Consider the following 19501-nt stretch of genomic DNA (forward strand, 5'->3'; position numbering starts at 1 on the left):
TCCAAAAGTTTTCTAAACTCTGAATCCAGAATCCTGTTTCACTTCATCCCTACAGATTCTATTCTAGAAATTCTATTTTCACTGTATTCTTGTTTCAAGGTACCTTTTGTGATGTAGAGGTAGAAGAAATCGCAGTAGAGTATGGTCTGCACCAAGCCAGCCACAATGGCTATGAGGTCGAAGAATCCATCAAACTGGTAACGCCAAATCCAGTTGAACAGGTAGAGAGCACGATAGACACCCAAGGCAAAGAGATAGTGGCTTGTGATGGTCTCTGCCTCACCTGTTTTACTGACCATGAAGAGTTGTGGCAGAATAGCCACTGACTCCAGAAAGATAGAGAAAGACCAGAGAATCTGGAGGAATCCAAAGACAGACATAGCATGGTTGGGACATACATTTCTAATCAAAATACAAATAGGTTTATTGTGGTTATATGATCCATACTGAAAAAGCGTACAGTAAAAACGATGAGAGGGACTACTGGGAGATAGGTGCACTGAAATATTTGGTAACTGGGACAAACTTCACCCTCTTATGCATTGCAGCTAGGACTTCATTTGTTGCAGAGTGCAGGCGGCATGCAAATCGAATGGATAAATAAATAAATAAATAAATAAATAAATAAATAAATAAATAAATAAATAAATAAATAAATAAATAAATAAATAAATAAATAAATAAATAAATAAATAAATAAATAAATAAATAAATAAATAAAAACAATGTAGGGCCAGCACATAGCACCCATAAAGTTGTATGGTCAGCACAGCAGTTTTAGATAACATGTATTGTCCACTACTACACTGCAAGAGGAGAAGGGGACGACAGAGGACAAGATGGCTCAACAGTGTCAGCGAAGCTACCAACATGAATTTGACCCAACTCCGGGAGGCAGTGGAAGACAGCTGGGCCTGGCGTGGTCTGGTCCATGGGGTCACGAAGAGGCGGACACGATTTAATGACTAAATAACAACACTACAAGAATCAGTATAGATCTGATGGATCTAAAATTTAAGGTATATCTGCCTTAGCTCATTTTTTCATGATACATCACTGAAAAGCCTGCAAGGAATTAAAGCTGCCTGCATTGCTTCCTATAACCTTATGGAACTGTGCTCCAATAAGCACTTATGTTAGATGTTTTGTGTTAAACCTATATAAGAAAATTAAAATGATGCCTTAACTGGAAAATATTTTCAAGCCACTAGAGTGGATCCATCATTTTTCAGCCCCATCAAAATCAAGAAGTCAAATTAGTCATGACTTGCTTTAGTCCCATGATTTCAATGAAACTGACTATTAAAGTCATGAGTGATTTTGTACAGATCCATCCCATTTCCTTGACTCTCCCAACCATTTTAAATTTATTTTTAAAATTAAAGTTGTGTTCATACAGTAAATATTTACCTCACAAAACTCATTAAATTCTTTCAACTTTTTTTCAGCAGAGGGGATGTTTCTAACAATGCAACCTCAGATATAGCACATTTCTGACTGAATACCACCCACTCCCATGAGAGTACTGACAAAATTCTGAAGTTGAAAATCAAAGCTGGAAACAGCCCAGGTGGCTGCTATTCTGATTTTAATGTATTTTCCAGCCACTTCTGGATCTTCTGAGACCCACTGCAGGTGGGGAGGGGAAAAAATCGGGCCCCCAGAGTCCACCAAAGTGGCCCAACCCCAGTGTATGGGCAAGAAAGCAAGCCTGTATTATTGAAAAGCAAGCAGGTATGTAGAAAATCACTACCAGGCCACACCAGCAAAATAAAATAGCATTAAAACTAGAAACAAAAAAATAATAGAAGTATAGAATGTCAAATGTTACCACCAGTTGTGTGAGCCGTTGCATTATAGGACTGCATGCTTGGGACTCCAACCCATGCACTAAATTACCTCTAGGGGAATGAAATCATGGTTCACAAAGAAAGCTAACACAGCTGTCGGAACGACCAGGAACTCCACACGGAAAGTGTCATGGTTGCCATCATAGGTGGCCTTGAACTTGCTATAGATCATCCACACTGTAGCGTAAGAGCATGCAATATAAACCACCTGTAGGAGACAAAACAGACCAAAAGGAATTACTCAGACCAACTACCACCCCACCCATATCCACTTCTTAATGTAAACAGCTTCACTGTTTTACTTCTTAGCAAATTTGACTCAAAGATTAATCTTGTTATAGAAAGCCACATAAAAACTATACATACGTAAATAAAATAAATTAACAATCTTCCTAGTAAAACGTTCTTATTTACACTTCTCCTTTGAGACTGTTGACATTTCTTTTAACTTCCAACCGTCCTTCGTCATCCTAAATCTCTTACAGACAGATCTACCTTTTGCAGATCTTCTGAGTACATTCTTCAGTTGGCTATTTAGCAACTAAAGGTTGCTGAACGTTGCTCTCTTTAAAGGCTGGAATTGTCAACTGGTTAAAATAAGTTAATTTCACTAACTTGCACATCACCTTTACTGGTCTTGAAATCAGAGCTTGGAAAAAGCTCCTTTGTGGACTGAAACTTCCTGACTTCTCCAGGCAGAATGGTTTAATCCTTCCTTCATTCAATCAGTCAAAGAAATAAAATTAAAAAATGGGGACAAGTTGCTAAGCCTCCCACAAACCATGCTGTATAAAAATATATATGAGGGACACAGATAATAAAGTGTTCCTATATATTTCTCCTTCATTATTCCAAGCATAGTAGCCAAACCAACCCAGCCTTGCTTAAAAACTAGAGTCATCCAGTCCAACATCAAGCTTTTACCTTCATGGAGGTGTTGTACAATGAGATGCTGTTGGTAAATAGGTCTAGGTACCGTGTAGTGAAGACAATGGCAAAGAGAACTTGACTCTTCCCAGAAATCCCTGCACAGAGGAGCAGACGGCAATGACATTTACAAAGAACCACAGGGAAAAGATTAGGAGTTCTGTGAAATAATAAAACTTGCAGGTAGCCATTTATTAGGAATATCTTGCCTTCCAAACCTAGTAATACATCATTTCTTTATTAGGACTAAGTTGGAAAAGTCACAAGTTATGTGAGCATGCTCATCAAAACATTTTAAGATTTTATCATTCAGCATCACACCCTCTTAAATTTAAATCCAAAGAGGAGTTTCTTTCTTTCTCTCTCTCTCTCTCTCTCTCTCTCTCAAGTTTTAAATCAATCTCCAGTCTTCCAAACAAAACAAAAAGCCACACACATCCTATTTCTTTTCTCTCCCTTCCCTTATCTTTGCCCAGGCTTGGTGTCCGTTTTCTGTCTCCTGAGTAATTTTTACAACAGAGCCCTAAAAGGTAAGCCAAACTACTGCATGTAAATGTACCATACACCTAAGAGCCAATTAATATTTAGTATGAAATGGATATTTCATTCAACATTTCATTGTGTTTCCATTTGTCTGACGAAGTGGACGTGTCCAGAAAAGCTCACATTAAAATACAGTATAATCGTCTTTAGGGCAGCGATGGCGAACCTATGGCACACGTGCCACAGCTGGCACGCAGAGCCCTTTCTGCGGCACACGAGCCATAAGTTGCCGGATCGCTACTCCCCCTCAGCCAAACCTGAGAAGCTGGCTGCAGCTGCGGTGCCGGCGCTTTGACAGGTGGCGGGCCAGGATCCGGAGCAGCTGGTGCTGACAGTAGATCCGGAGTGGGGTCTTGAGGCACCTCCATGCCCGGGATTCCCCCTTCTGCTGCCACCTCCAGTTCTACCACCACTACTTCTGGTTCCGCTGCTGCTGCCACCACCATGGCCCGCTGTTTTAATGAGTTAATCCAGGGCCTACCCCAATTTTGCTCTGTAGGGGAAGTCTTATTCAGGCCCCACTCAAGCTAGACCCCTGGGCTTCTTTCCAACCAGCTTTCTTCTCCCTTCTCTGTACCTTAGCAACTAGAACAGCCAGCTCTATTCTTTTCTTCCAGAAGGAGGAGATCAGGGAAACCTTTCCTGTTCTAATCTGAACACATTTCCACGTCATCATTCAGCCCATTGTATTTTAACGCCCAGTACTCTGCAACAGGCTTTTTCCCATTGAATTCTAAAGTGATTTTGAAGGCAGTTCGTGTCGTTCTGCCAACTCCTGTGACGTTGCTGGAACCAGTTGTATTGGCTCTTGCCTTTCCATTGGACCATTTCAGCAACGTGGAGAGGGGGGATGTGCTGCTTGGGTAACAGCCTATCCTCCATATTACTTTACTCAGGCTTCATGCTCTGGAGAGGGCACTCCTCGATTCAGAGCATGTTACCATAGTCTCTCGAGACTGAAAGATGCCTATGCTCTAAAGTGATTTTAATCAACAAAAAGGCAACATTCAACTTAGAGGCTCCTTATTACAATGTGTTTTCCTGCCCTCAAATTCCACTAATGTTAGGGTGGGTCTGCATTTTATAAAACCCAATATTCCCCTAAAAGCAAGTTTTAAATGTACGCTTCATTTATAGAAAATGGCTACGGAATAATGAAATCTCTATCCACAAATGAATTGGCAGGCCTCTTGATTTAAAATGGTGAACTGATCACACTATGTACAGACACTGTTCCCACCCAACTCCTTCAATATTCCACAGACACTAGTTTTAATAAAATCTGCTTTCCCCACTTCCAAGGAAAAAAGGAAGACTTCATTCAATATGATTCACCACCACTCCCATCAACAGAAAGTAAATTAATATTAAATAAACTGTCTTAATTCTTATATACAGTCCCACAAGAGGAAAGCAGTAAAGGAACTTTGAAATTTAGCTCAGAATAAGTTTTAAAAACTTCCAATGACTTCCTCAGGGCAACCCATGCTATGTTCTTTAAAGTTACAATCTTGTGCTCCTTTATCTAGAAGTCACTCCCACTGAACACAGCAGGGCTTACTTCCAAGTAACCATCCATAGGCTCAGCCTGTAAGAGCCCACTGATGATTAAAAATCAAAACTTTGTCAACCGAAAATGTTCACAAAAGCACCAATCAGCAGACCACCTTTCTGTTCTGGCTCCTGATAGGTTTTGTAGTTTCTGGTCTAAAAAGAGTCCACAAAAAAAAACCTTTATGACTAACTTCGGGGGGGGGGGAATGGAAAATTCAGCACTAAATTCCAAGTAAAAGTTGGGGGGGGGGAGCAAATGGCAACAGGAATATATTTGCGTCTCTCAAATACAAGTTTAGAGGAAGTAAAGGTGCATGCAAAAAGTTAAAGCCAAGTCAGCAGTCGCAAGCCGCTTCTCAAGAGTTATAGAGAAACACTTTTGCACATTTCCTCGGAAGTCTATCCCACGGGGATCGATGGGGTTTAACTCCCACTGAAGTATGCAAAGAATTCGACCAGACTACAGGCGTCCAGTCGTCAATTACAGCTTCACTTGCGAGGCTTTCACACGTTCCTTACACGCAAACCCTCTTTTCAGGTCGGGAATAAGGGGACTTTTTCCATTCCTGCAGAGGAGCATAATGGAACTGGGAAAGGAGGAAAGCTTTCGCCTTTTTTCCTTCTCTCTGCCTTTCTTACCAGCACATGATTTTGTCTTCCAGATCTTCAAAAGCAGGAGAATTATAGCTAACAGATGAGAGAAGTCTCCCAGGAAGCGGAATATATTCATGGTGTTCCGGGTCTGTGGTTAGGGAGCTTTGCCTCGCGTCCCCGCGGGAAATCTGCAAAGAAAATCAAAGAGCCGACCCCCGATGATGATGGGGGTGCGTGAGCAGGGGCAGATCTCAGGAGGACGGGGACGGGGGGGGCGAGGGTGAAGGGCGCAGGGTTTCCTTGATTTTTATTTTTTCTTTCTTTCTTTCTTTTTTTCAATTTAAAGCAAGCCCGGGTGTGTGTGGAAGGATGTCTGGAAGCGAAGGCCACAAAGAGGGAGGGGAAAGGCTCGCCACACCCACCGTGGGGCTGGATTAGTTAAACTAGGGCGGGGGGTGGGGGGTGGAATATGATGGAGGAAACCAGCCAGAGATCCGGTCTTATTTCTAGCTTCGGAGCCAATGGGGCAGACAGGAGCGTCCGTTTAGGGGAAAGCAAAGGCGAGTTCCAGGCTTTAAAAACAGGGAGTTGTCGTTCAATGCAAACATGAACACATCGGCACCTTTACTGTTTACATTCCCTGAGAGTATAGGGATAATCCCCTTCATGGATTGCTGCCCTGTCCTGGCGAAGGGGCTTGAGTAATACAGAGAAGCTATGGGTTATGCTGTGCAGGGACACCCAAGATGGACAGGGCATAGTGGAGGGTTCTGACTAAATGCGATCCACCTGGAGCAGAAACTGGCAAGCCACTCCAGTATCTTTGCCAAGAAAACTCCATGAACAGAAACAAAAGGCTAAAAGATATGATGCTGGAAGATGGGACCCTCATGTCGGAAGGTGTCCAACATGCTACTGAGGAAGAGTGGAGGACGAGGACAAGTAGCTCCAGAGCAAATGAAGTGGTTGGGCCAAAGCCGAAAGGACGCTCAGCTGCAGACCTGCCTGGAAGTGAAAGGAAATAAATAAATAAGTCTGATGCTGCAAAGAAAAATACTGCAGAGGAACCTGGAATGTAAGATCTATGGACCTTGGGAAGCTGGATGTGGTCAAACAGGAGATGGCAAGAATCAACATCGACATCCTGGGCGTCAGTGAACTAAAATGGACGGGAATGGGCGAATTCAATTCAGACAATTCTCATATCTACTATTGTGGGCAAGAATCCCGTACAAGAAATGGAGTAGGCCTCACAGTCAACAACAGAGTGGGGAAAGCTGTACTGGGATACAATCTCAAAAATGAGAGAATGATTTCAATACGAATCCAAGGCAGACTTTTCAACACCACAGTAATCAAAGTTTATGCACCAACCACCGATGCTGAAGAGGCAAAGAAAGATGTTCTTCTCATTACAGGGGACTGGAATGCTAAAGTACGGAGTCAAGGGATAAAAGGAACAACAGGTAAGTTTGGTCTTGGAGTTCAAAATGGAGCAGGGCAAAGGCTAATAGAGTTTTGTCAAGAGAACAAGCTGGTCATCACAGACACTCTTTTCCAACAACACAGGAGGCGACTCTACACATGGACATCACTAGATGGGTAATACAGAAATCAGATTGATTATGATCTCTGCAGCCAAAGATGGAGAAGCTCTATACATTCAGCAAAAACAAGACCTGGAGCTGATTGTGGCTCTGATCATCAGCTTCTCATAGCAAAACTCAAGCTTAAACTGAAGAAAGTAGGAAACACCACTGGGCTAGTCAGGTATAATCTAAACCAAATCCCGTATGAATACACAGTGGAAGTGAAGAACAGATTTAAGGAACTCGATTTGGTGGACAGAGTGCCTGAAGAACTTTGGATAGAGGCTCGTCACATTGTATAGGAAGCAGCAACAAAAAACACCCCAAAGAAAAGGAAATACAAGAAAGCAAAGTCTAATGAGGCCGTACAAATAACAGAGAACAGAAGGGAAACAAAATGCGATAGGGAAAGTTACAGAAAATGCAGACTTCCAAAGAATAGCAAGGAGAGAAAAGAGGGCCTTGTTAAATGAATAGTGCAAAGATATAGAGGAAAATCAAAACGACCAACATGAATTTAACCCAACTCCGGGAGGCAGTGTAAGACCGGAGGGCCTGACGTGCTCTGGTCCACGGGGTCACGAAGAGTTGACACGACTAAACAACTAAATAACAACACAGAGGAAAAAAATAGGAAGGGAAAAACTAGAGATCTGTTCAAGAAAATTGGAGATATTAAAGGAACCTTTTGAGCAAAGATGGACATGATAAAGGACAAAAATGGCAGGGACCTCACAGAAGCAGAAGACATCAAGAAGAGGTGGCAATAATACACAGAGGAATTATACAAGAATGATCTGGATGTCCGGGATAACCCAGATAGTGTGGTTGCTGACCTTGAGCCAGACATCCTGGAGAGTGAAGTCAAGTGGACCTTAGAAAGCATGGCTAACAACAAGGCCAGTGGAGGTGATGGCATTCCAGTTCAACTGTTTAAAATCTTAAAAGATGACGCTGTTAAGGTGCTACATTCAATATGCCAGCAAGTTTGGAAAACTCAGCAGTGGCCAGAGGATTGGAAAAGATCAGTCTACATCCCAATCCCAAAGAAGGGCAGTGCCAAAGAATGCTCCAACTACCGTACAATTGCACTCATTTCACACGCTAGCAAGGTTATGCTCAAAATCCTACAAGGTAGGCTTCAGCAGTATGTGGACCGAGAACTCCCAGAAGTACAAGCTGGATTTTGAAGGGACAGAGGAACTAGAGACCAAATTGCTAACATGCACTGGATTATGGAGAAAGCCAGAGAGTTCCAGAAAAACATCTTCTTCTACTTCATTGACTACGCAAAAGCCTTTGACTGTGTGGACCACAACAAACTATGGAAAGTTCTTAAAGAAATGGTAGTGCCTGACCACCTTATCTATCTCCTGAGAAATCCATATGTGGGACAAGAAACAACAGTTAGAACTGGATATGGAACAACTGATTGGTTCAAAATTGAGAAAGGAGTATGACAAGGTTGTATATTGTCTCCCTGCTTATTTAACTTATATGCAGAATACAAAATGCAAAAGGCAGGACTGGAGGAATCCCAAGCCGGAATTAAGACTGCTGAAAGAAATATCAACAGCCTCAGATATGCAGATGATACCACTCTGATGGCAGAAAATGAGGAGGAATTAAGGAACCTCTTAATGAGGGTGAAAGAGGAGAGCGAAAAATGGTCTGAAGCTCAACATTAAAAAAACTAAGATCATGGCCACTGGTCCCATCACCTCCTGGCAAATAGAAGGGGAAGATATGGAGGCAGTGACAGATTTTACTTTCTTGGGCTCTATGATCACTGCAGATGGTGACAGCAGCCATGAAATTAAAAGACATCTGCTTCTTGGAAGGGAAGCAATGACAAACCTCAATAGCATCTTAAAAAGCAGAGACATCACCTTGCCGAAAAAGCCGCATAGTCAAAGCTATGGTTTTTCCTGTAGTGATGTATGGAAGTGAGAGCTGGACCATAAAGAAAGCCGAATGCCAAAGAATTGATGCTTTTGAATTGTGGTGCTGGAGGAGGCTCTTGAGAGTCCCCTGGACTGCAAGGAGAACAAACCTATCCATTTTAAAGGAAATCAACCCTGAGTGCTTACAGGAAGGACAGATCCTGAAGCTGAGGCTCCAATACTTTGGCCATCTCACAAGAAGAGAAGACTCCCTGGAAAAGACCGTGATGTTGGGAAAGTGTGAAGGCAAGAGAAGAAGGGGATGACAGAGGACAAGATGGCTGGACAGTGTCATTGGAGCTACCAACGTGAATTTGACCCAACTCCGGGAGGCAGTGGAAGACAGGAGAGCCTGGCGTGCTCTGGTCCATGAGGTCACGAGGTGTCGGACACAACTTAACGACTAAACAACAACAACATAGGGATAATACAGGGAATTGACTTTTGGGACCACCTCTGCAGGGGAAAAGGTCTCAAGATGCTACTCCCTATGCAATCTCATTCTATGCTATTCCCACCTCACACACCCCCATTGCATTCACAAGAGCTGCCTCTAGCCTGTCAATAAGGTGTGTTACAGATCTCCAAAAGAATGGTCTATTAAAGCCAGTGGTCACGGGTTTTTAAAAAGCAGCAAGATCCAGCATACAGCAGGAAAGGGTAGAAACTCACCCAAAATGCGGGTAAAGGGGCAACACAGCAGCTTTGATTGCTCTGAAATGTTTAGACTGCATGAAAAGGGTAGAGAGGTGATTTAGGTTCAGTACGGGGCGCTGAGCGAGTCGCCCATGTGGGCAGCTGGGGGCACTGTTTTAAATTTGCTGCAAAAAACCCCGGGGAACTTGTCCCCGCCCCACGGGTTTCTCTGCTTGCACTACAGTCAAGGAGTAAACTGACCAGAGCTGGAAATATAATGCATGCTCTTCGACGTGAGTGAGAGCCAAAAAGCTCAGACCACCCTAAACACACCTAGTCTCATTTCGTTTAGGAAGCTAAACCAGGTGAGGATGAAAAGGCGCCAGGAAGCACCACTGATCTCCAGGCAAAACTAGGATTCAGTTCTGCCTGAAAAACCTTCCGAACTTGCTGCCAGCCAACGTTGACACTAGTGAGCTAGATGGGCTGAAGGCCCAGCTCTGTGTAAGGCAGCTTCCCATGTCCCTTCGCACATCTGGAAGATATCTGCATACATCTGTTCCTGTCCTTTTGGCTGCTGTCTTCCTAAATGTGGTTCTTCTTGCAGCCTGCTTCTTTGAAGGTTTCTGGCCAATGAACGTAGCACTATATTTGTGGTGGAAGTCAAAGTGATGAATCTGGTTGACAAGTTTTGTGGGCTTCTGTATTCATTAGTCCTTTTTCTGAGGCATGATGAATAGTGATGGCAGTCTGTGTTTAGAGAACTGCAGCGCGCAAACGAGGAGGGAGGGAAGCTTCGACGGCTCATGGTGGCGCAGGAAACCACCCCAACCCCATTCTCATCATGATCAAGGAAGGAAGACTTGGTTCTTCTGTCTGCTGGAACTGGGCCTATGTTACCCTGAAGCCCTCCCATTACTGCATGTAACTGTCTCCTGCTGAAAATTAAGCTTTCCCTCCTGACAGCTCTGTATCACCAGATGCAAATTGTTAGTTGCTCACTTCGTTATTCTGTCATCACCACCACCACCATCATTGCTGGGGATGGGAAAGGGGCACTTGTGGTATTTTCTCTTTCATGTGCAGAATGACTTGACCTTGAGTGGTGGTGACCTTTTGGTGTTCTTCCCTCAGGGAGCAAACTATCCTGGCCCGCCCAGTCACTGTTGGGTGAAGGGAAGGGCCTTTCGATTTAAGGAAAAAATAGCCATTAAGTGCAAAACCTAAATGGCTACTTGCTTGAAAAATCTAAAATGGGAGCCAGGCATCCTGAGTCCTGTTCTTGTGCCCACTTCACATCTGAAAAGGTTCTCATTTGGAGGTCACTTTGTGGGTTGGAAGGGACGTGGTGGCGCTGTGGGCTAAACCGCAGAAGCCTTTGTGTGCTGCAGGGTCAGAAGACCAGCAGTCCTAAGATTGAATCCACGCGACGGAGTGAGCTCCTGTCGCTTTGTCCCAGCTCCTCGCCAACCTAGAAGTTCAAAAGCATGTAAATGCGAGTAGATACAGTAAATAGGTACCATCTCGGTGGGAAGGTAAAACGGCATTCCCTAGTCACACTGGCCACGTGACAACGGAAAACTGTCTTCAGACAGGCGCTGGCTCTATGGCTTGAAAAGCAGGATGAGCGCCGCCCTCTAAAGTCGGACATGACTGGACTAAAAATGTCAAGGGGAACCTTTACCTTTACCTTTGTGGGTTGGGGTTGTCTACATCCATTCAATTCAGTTTGCTCATGGTTTCATACTGGTGGCTGGTTTGGGTTTTTTTGTTTTTGTTTTTAAGAAATCTCACACAAGCACACACACACCCCGAGAGCCCATCCTGACTGCCTCCTTGCCAGATAGGGAGAGTCAGAACTCGACCTGTGTTCTCCTTCTGATCTCTCCATGTTGTATGTGTTCGAAAGAGAATGAGAGGAGGAAAAATACCTGATTTTGTCAGCAGCTCTACCTGTCAGCTCTGACTTCCTTCCACCCCACCAACCAAAATGGGCACCAGCCACCACTGGGGCTACATGCATGCAGTATATTGCGTACAGACACAGTGGTAAGCTGCAACTCATCATATCTTCACAGCAGGTCTCTGTGCTAGAAATTGCCCAGGGAAAGGCTCATCACAGGTGACCATTTATACATAAGCTTTATAGAAATGCTCATATAGCAGTGACTATGGAATTTCACCTTGTATGGAACAGCTGTTACTTAGGGGACAAACTATGATGCACTCCAGCTGCCCTGGAAACCAAATTTCCCTTCTTAAATGAAGCACAATTTTTCAATGGCAGACTCCATTATGAGCAATAGAGGGCAGTGTTACCTCAGGATTGGTGGTGACGTGCCAGTCCTTCAGTTGTTCCAGTTCTCTCACCGGTGCTTTTATAAAGCACTTTATCCACAGGTGGACACAACTCCATATCAGCTGGGAAGTGCTTAGGGAAATGTTTAAAAGCTTCCTAGACGAGGATGATGTGTGGACATGTGGAGGAAACGGGATGAATCCTCTGCGGCCTTCGCTAATGTGACTCTGTCTGGCACAGCCCCTCACAGAAGGCCCATTTGGGGGAAGGCTGTGTTGTTCTGAATTGAGCCGTTGCTTTGTGTTTTCCTGGCTCCTGCTGCCCGGTATGAAGCTGGATTTGGCGGGAGCCTGCTTTAGCTTGAAGTACTGTATCTTTAAAAATATACTATACAGCTCCATTTTTTTTTTCAGTTCAGGGAATTGGTGCAAACAGCAGGCCTTCTATATCAAGGCAGCCCAAAGGTCTGTTTACCTCTGTACTATTGACAACACCTGACAGTAGCTCTCTGGGATGTATTCCTGACCCTCTTAGTCTCTGAGCTCTGCCCACATGGAAATGCCAGAAGGAGAAGCAGGGATTTCCCCATGTGAAGCATGCGCTCCTCCACAGAGACACCCTGACCCTCTTCCTTCCCTCTTTGTTCTGGGCATTGCTCTCTTCACAGGCCCTCTGTTAGCAACATGTTTTATTTTGGTCAAGAAGAACACCTTTAAGGTCTGAAAGTGAATTGCAGTCAAGAACCAGGCCCATGGTAGTTTGGTCTGTGTTCAGGTTTAGCCATGGATCTTCTTGAACAAGAGTGGCATGTTGCACTGCCTGTGCTCCATGAAGGCTCTTGACAAGCCTGTTCTTTTTTTCTCAAGAGGCAATATGGTTCTAATAGGGCTGTTTAAGCATCTGAATCAGAGAGTCAAGAAGATAAAATGCCTATTCATAGGAGGAAAATTCAGATTGAAAGCATTCCTGTCCTATTTTTCACAAAGGGTGTTTCACAGAACTTTCTGGAGAAAGGAATTATGCCATTCCTCTCCCCTCCTTGCTCTCCTGTCCAAACTACTGACCTGTGGCTGCCTCACATTTTTACACCCTTCAATTTAAGCCATTTCTGAGATTAGCATAGAATAAGCACAGTCCCCCTGCCGGCTGCAGTTTGGCACCCGCCACATTCACATAAATGGTATGAAAATGATATGCATTTAAAGTGTGCCATTAGCAGTGGCTCTCTAGTTCATGGTGTGTTGTTTTCCATCTGGTCCTCAGTGCTGAACAAATAAACATATCCCACCCTCCTTGTACATTTGGAAGGAGATTTCAAATGGGGTGGGTGGTGGAGAGGGAAGACTGAGATTCCTAGCATGAAATGATGCTGCAACCATTCGTGGATTAATTAACATGATGCCGGCAAAGCCCTCCCTCCTGAAAATCCAAAGTGTCAACCCCTCTGCACACCCCACCCAAATCTTCTGTCCTGAAGTGTCTGACTGTTATCCCCCCTTCCATATTCTGGTCTAGTGGACTGAAGAATCTAGCATGTCCCCTGTGTAACTCACTGGGTTCTTCATATTGCTATTACAGGGAACCCAAAAAGCCAACTTCCCAGGGCATAATAGTTATTCTGGTCTCATTCGTGTGGAGCAGAGCGTATCCGAAAAAGCAATTAACAAAGTGTTTAAAAAGCAGGGAGACATGGATTTTGCCAGGCAGCAACTGCCAAAGGCAACCATAATGGGGTACGGGGGAGGGGGGGAAAAGAGGAATAAATTAATCATGTGCTTCCTCATTTGCAACCGCAGAGACCCTCCAGTCCAGATGGTACCACTTTTCCTGCTCATACTGGGGCAATAAACATAATAGCCCTTCCTTCCCCATTTCCACTTTCTGCATTTAATACCTCCCAAGAAACCTCATTACATGAGGGTGGGGTGGGAGAAAAAAAAGAGGAATAACATAGTATTTCGGGGGGGGGGATTCAGAACCTCATCAGAAGCCTGGTGGGTTCCGGGAACCCAAATTGTGAACATTTTGAGGAAGGGCGAGGAAGAGTTTGGTGAACCCAGCCAATGGAATCTGGGATGTAGGTTTAATTGTGACGGGGGTTCTTGGAAAAGGACCCAGATCCCAAGTTTATTTTCAATACTCTGTCCATCTTGGAAGAGTTATTGTTATAGAGAAGTGCTTCTGAACATCTGCAGAAGTGTCTTTCACTCCCTGAATGTTGAGGATGATGATGGAGAGAATCCAGGGAAGATGTATCTATCCTGCACACATGCAAACACACATCCACATACACATTGCTGAAGGTATCTGATGAGTTGCTTGGGATAAGGGGGGAAATCAGCAGGGTTTTGTGATTGGCATGAATTTCTAAATGAAAAGGAAAAATCAAAAGAAAATTCCCAAGTGATGGGAGATAGGAAAACCCATCCAGAGATTTTTTTTTGGTAGGTTTCTATGAATTACTTCCAGTTGCCAACCTGGACTACATCCCCACCCCCATGGATTGCAGAATTACTTTTTCTGGAATAAAACTCCCAGAATACCTTGGCAGGACAGCCAATAGCCTTGCTAGCTTAGCTGGGAGATTCTTGGAACTGGATTCTTAGAGATTTTTCCAGGCTTCATTTCCTGCCCTCCTGCAATTGCTCCACATCTTGCTTGTAGTCTAGTGCTGTGTTAGCTGTGGATGTGGTTGTTCTTAGTTGTGTCTGGGTGCTGACAGTGGTGAGGATGGCTAAATGAAGAATGTCACACATCTTTTGCAAAATTGCATCCTCCCCCACCTACACATTATCTCTACCATCTCCCTTCCTGGATTTGGAGAGATATTGACAAAGAAAGGGAGGCTGAGAAAATGTGTGTGCAAGTCCATAAACTCAAACCTCTGTGTGTTGGGAGCATTGAGGGCAATCGTTTACAAAAACAGACACACGTTGTAATATTGATCTTCATGGGGACACGTATCTAGATGTGCAAAAGACACCTGCTTGTTATCACTTGTTGTACGCATACAAAGAAATACAATATTTATTGTATAACATTTGTATCACAGGTCTGCAAATGCAAACAGACACACATTATCCATGGAATATTCCCTTCTGTGAAAGTTAGATCTACATGTGGATATCTGTGCATCACTGGCTAATTGTATTCTGAGGCAGCTTGTCATTGGATTCAACAAGACAATTTTTCTTAGGATCTCACGATGGATGTAAGATATTCTCTTTCTTTCTCTCTTTTTTAGTATAAAGCAAAGAGGAAAAGATAATTCAAGTATTGTGGAGTTGGAGGGAAACAGCACTGAAAAATATAAAATCATGAATCACCCGAGGAAACTACTTGCCCATTGGTTGACTAGTCAAAAAAGGAAGTCCTTCATATCAGTTGCATTTCACCTGTGGAGCAATTCACGACCATATGGGGAGGCAACGGCTACTAGACTGATTTTTGAAAAATCTCAGTAGACAGAAAGGATGAAGTTGAGGTTGCCCCATAGCTCAATAGAACCTCCAGAGGCAGAAGCAGTAGGATTCAATGTGTTCATACATTGTCTGGAAGCAACCATCTGCGTTTGGCTTGGCTGTTGCTACAGGCAGAATATAGGTGTAGGCCTGATCCTCCTTGGCTCTCCTCCCCTGTCTTCCAGGTTCAGTTGTGAATACACATACAGAAAGACTCTTACATAAACATACATGCACACGTACAAACATCTTGAAATGTCAAAAAAATGTATTTGCTTCTGTTGCTGTGCACATTTCACTGAGGACAGTTATTATGAATGGATTTGTTTTACAGCCTGTGTTGTCAGTAGATATTTATCACAGGAGGGATACACTTAACTGGTGTGGAGAGGTATGCTGGCAAGGAACAGCACTACTCTGCCCAGCCTACAGGGTCCGTTAATCTGGTGGGTCAGTCCTTGTCGGCAGCACACACACACCCACTCCCAGCTCAACCATTTTTTCTCCTTAAGCTTCCATGGAGCACTCAAAAAGGACTTCCACCTAGAGGACTCTTATCTGCCAGCAACACAAAGGTAGGAAGTAGGCAACTGGAATTTTTAATAAACTTTCCCCCCTTTTTTTGTTCTCCCCTTGCTTCTAGCCAAGCAGGTTTGGAAACAATAGAAAACCCTACAAAACCTGTCCCCCTGGGGCAAATACAAATTGGGACATGTATACTAAGCTGAAGTGTTGTCAGCTTTCTGAAAAAAAAGCTGTAGTGTAGAAAGGATAGCCTTTCTGTGCAAGCCTTATGGGTAAAAGCACAATAGAAAATAATAATAATGATAATAATAAAAAGACAAAAGTGTGGTGGCACCTTAAAGACTAACTCTTACATTTTTTAAGTCCATGGAAGCACACATTAAAAATATATGAGTTAGTCTTTAAGCTGCCATCACACTTTTTCCTTTTTTTCCTTTTCTTTTTTCTATTGTGCTTTTATCTATAATGAAAAAAGCTATCACCCATCTTTAGTCTCAGACACACACCTGGTCTCATGATGAACCACTACTGCCCCCTTCTGTTTTAAGTCACTAGATCAGCTTTCCTTAACCTGGTGGCCCCAGATGTATTGAGCTACACCTCCCAAAACTTCATCACCAGCCACAGGGGTTATGGAAGTTTTAGTCCAGCACAACTGGAGGCACCAGGTTGGGAAGGATCTCTCTCTCTCTCTCTCTCTCTCTCTCGTATTTGCCCATTCTCTCCCGCTCTGCAAAAGAATGTAGGGGAGGAGAGAGAAATTCCCATGGGAAGTGGAAAAAAACATTATGTGAGAAGGCAGAAAATCCACAGGGAATTTCTAGGAAAGAGATTTGTGAGCAAAGGCAAACAGGAATCAAGTTTCACACTCATGAATTCCCCTTGCCAAATCCTCCCAAATTTAGAAATCTAATGTAAAAGCCTCTGTGCTCCTGCTGACTTCCATTCATGCAACATCACTGCAAAATTCAAGTGGCTTTTTCATTCTGACGTAATGCACCCCTTGCCCTTTTCCGTCTCCTTCCGAGAACCCAGCCGTTTAGGGTCCCAGGACCTCAAGCTCCTGCCCGTAACCTTGCTTGGCACCCTCAGAGAAGCCAAGAGTCCCGCTTGCGCTGCCCTGTCCCATTAGCCCCCCACACCTTCCCCTGAAGTAGGGACAGCTCTCCCTCATTAAAGGCTGCTGGAACACAGGCACTGGACATTTTCGTTCTCTTGTGTCTATTTTTTCCCCTTCCTTTCTTCCCCATTCCCTTGTTCCCTGCCAGCAAAAGTCGAGCGTCATGAATAGAGAAGGAGTCGCTTTGTTCCTCTGAGCTGTTCCGCTTTCCTGCTGCTGCTAGAAAGGCTCGGCCAAAAAAATGTTTCCCCCTCTTCTGGTCTCTCTGTTGAAAAATCTCCCAACCCTGAGGTGAGGGTTGCAGCAGTGGCCGTAGAGGAGGAGAGAGGGCAGGTGGGGCAGGTGCTCTTTTTTGGGGAGAGAAAGAATCCCCCCTCTCCCCCAGGAACAGCTGCTTCTGAGTGGAACCCAAGTCAAAGAGTCCTGTGGAATCACACTGGCCACCCTCTACTGACAACTGCGCCTTTATAAGCTGGGGTGGAAGCTCTGCATAAATAGCTGCCTGAAGCGGCTGACATGGATTTTAAAAAACCTGCCCCACATTTTCTTTCAGAAGAAATGGTGCCATTCACCGTGTGTTTGGGGTGGAGGGGCCGGCTGGACCAAAGCCACAGAAGGACCGGCACTCTAGAAGTCTGGATAGGTGGATTTCAGGGCTTGGTGATGACGAGAAAGGAGCTTTGGGGAGTTTACGTGAACTTACAGTATTTCCGACCCTGTATTGACTGTACTGCTGTCAGGTCTAATTAACCCTCTCAAAATAGGGGCTCAAAGGTCAAAAACAAAATATGCATAACTCCCAAGTTAGACTGTGTAGGTGTATGCATGTGAGAATTAGAGAAAAGAATGGGGGGTTGGGGGTGTGGGGGGGAGGAAGGAAGCACAGTTGTTGAAACCTGAAATAGCAATCTGTGAATTTCTGGAAGGAACAAAACTCTCTGCACACAGACACACTCACACTCCTCCCCAAAGAGATGAAGAATATTTCCCTGCACTGAACAATTTACATGAATAGCTACAACTCCGCAGTGCACACAAAACTGCACCAGATTCTTGTCTACTTTTCAAAGATGCTGCCTAGTTTTAACTACATGCGGTAAGAGAGGCATCATAAGTCCAGAACACAGAGTTCCTTCCCAAGCACACACAATTAAATTATTAACATGGGGGCTTTGCTCATCTTTAGTTCACAGGGTCCCTGTGGTAGGAAGACAACCATGAAAGATACTGCCTCAGTCTCTGGAGGTTCCATAGAACGACTGTGGCTCTTGCTAGACCTTAATTGCATTCATTTGTCTAATCAGTACAAGGAAACCGGGCTTGATTCCCCCCCCTTCCCCAGACCCAAATCATCTACAAGCCAGATGTAGAGGTGTGTGATGTTAGCCCTAAGAGGTGGTCAGTAAGGAGTCAGGGTGCAGCTATTTGGTAGTGCAGATGCTTTGCACACAGAAGGTTGCACGTTTGATTCTTGGCCTCTCCAGACAACACTGAGAAAATACTTACCTGAAACCTTGGGAGGACTGGCACCAATCAGTATTGACAAGCAGTGGGCTAGATGGTTTGACTCACAATAAGGTGGTTCCTTGTGTTCCAGGAAGCTCTCTCCTTTTGGTGTGCCAAAACCTCCATAAAATGCACCTTCGGATGCTCAGGGATGAGAGGGAGCCCCAGGAATTAAAAAAAAAAACACGCTGAGAAGAGTCCCATTGGATCATACGGAACCCACCCAGGAAGCATCCGAGAAGCCCACAGGCAGGTAAGATGAAGACTCTGGCACAAACCCCAATCTGTCCAGTTGCCTTCCTTCCTCCTCTGTGGCACACTACTCCTATACGAAGAGGTTCTACTTAATGTATGTTCCTCCCCTTTATCCGTCCCTTTGTTGTCTCTGTTGGTTAATTTGTAGACTATAAATCCCCTGCATGGGGACCTGTACTCAGGCACCATACCTATCCACGAGATAACAGAGATACTACTAGTAGTTTAGCTATCATGTCTGATAGTCTTATAATCTTTATCCTTGACGCAATGGATTTGGGAGGGAACGCTGTGACCTAAAAGCCCTCCCTCTCCTACTTCCCATGGAATTGGGGTGGGGAGGGGAAGAGATGCAACGAAAGGAAACAAAGATGAATGAGCACACAGGAGCAGCTCACACCAGTTCACCTTAGAAAATTCAAAACCGCCATTTGTTTCTGAGCTTGGGTACATTTGTAAAGTGGAAGAAGGAAAGGCACCGGGCGTCTGCTTCTCTTGATTCCACCAGAGTGGGTTCAGGGGTAGAGGACAACTTGAGTTTCAATAAAATATCTAAGGCTAAGGGCAGGGATTTCGATTTTGCATCACACTCCCTTGGTTTTCTCTGGCAAAATGAATTGGAGGCCTGGAAAAAAAATGCTTTGTGCCAGATCAAATTGGACACCAGTGCAGGGTGGCAGATTGTGTGCCTTGGCTCAC

At 44.2% G+C, this 19501-nt stretch overlaps 1 protein-coding gene across 1 annotated transcript in view; it reads right to left on the reverse strand.

The window, feature by feature from the left end:
• The window catches only part of KDELR1 (KDEL endoplasmic reticulum protein retention receptor 1), a 7649-nt gene extending 1761 nt beyond the window's left edge, over positions 1-5888 (reverse strand). The window contains exons 1-4 of the mRNA XM_020798844.3: positions 5514-5888; positions 2775-2875; positions 1900-2058; positions 104-356 (exon numbers count right to left, since the gene is read on the reverse strand). Of these exons, the coding sequence (XP_020654503.2) occupies positions 104-356; positions 1900-2058; positions 2775-2875; positions 5514-5604 (604 nt within the window). The 5' untranslated portion in view covers positions 5605-5888. The remainder of the gene's footprint in view (positions 1-103; positions 357-1899; positions 2059-2774; positions 2876-5513) is intronic.
• Positions 5889-19501: the final 13613 nt, after the last annotated feature.

The sequence above is a fragment of the Pogona vitticeps genome, chromosome 6 (genome assembly GCF_051106095.1).
Source record: "Pogona vitticeps strain Pit_001003342236 chromosome 6, PviZW2.1, whole genome shotgun sequence".
Taxonomy (NCBI): domain Eukaryota; kingdom Metazoa; phylum Chordata; class Lepidosauria; order Squamata; family Agamidae; genus Pogona; species Pogona vitticeps.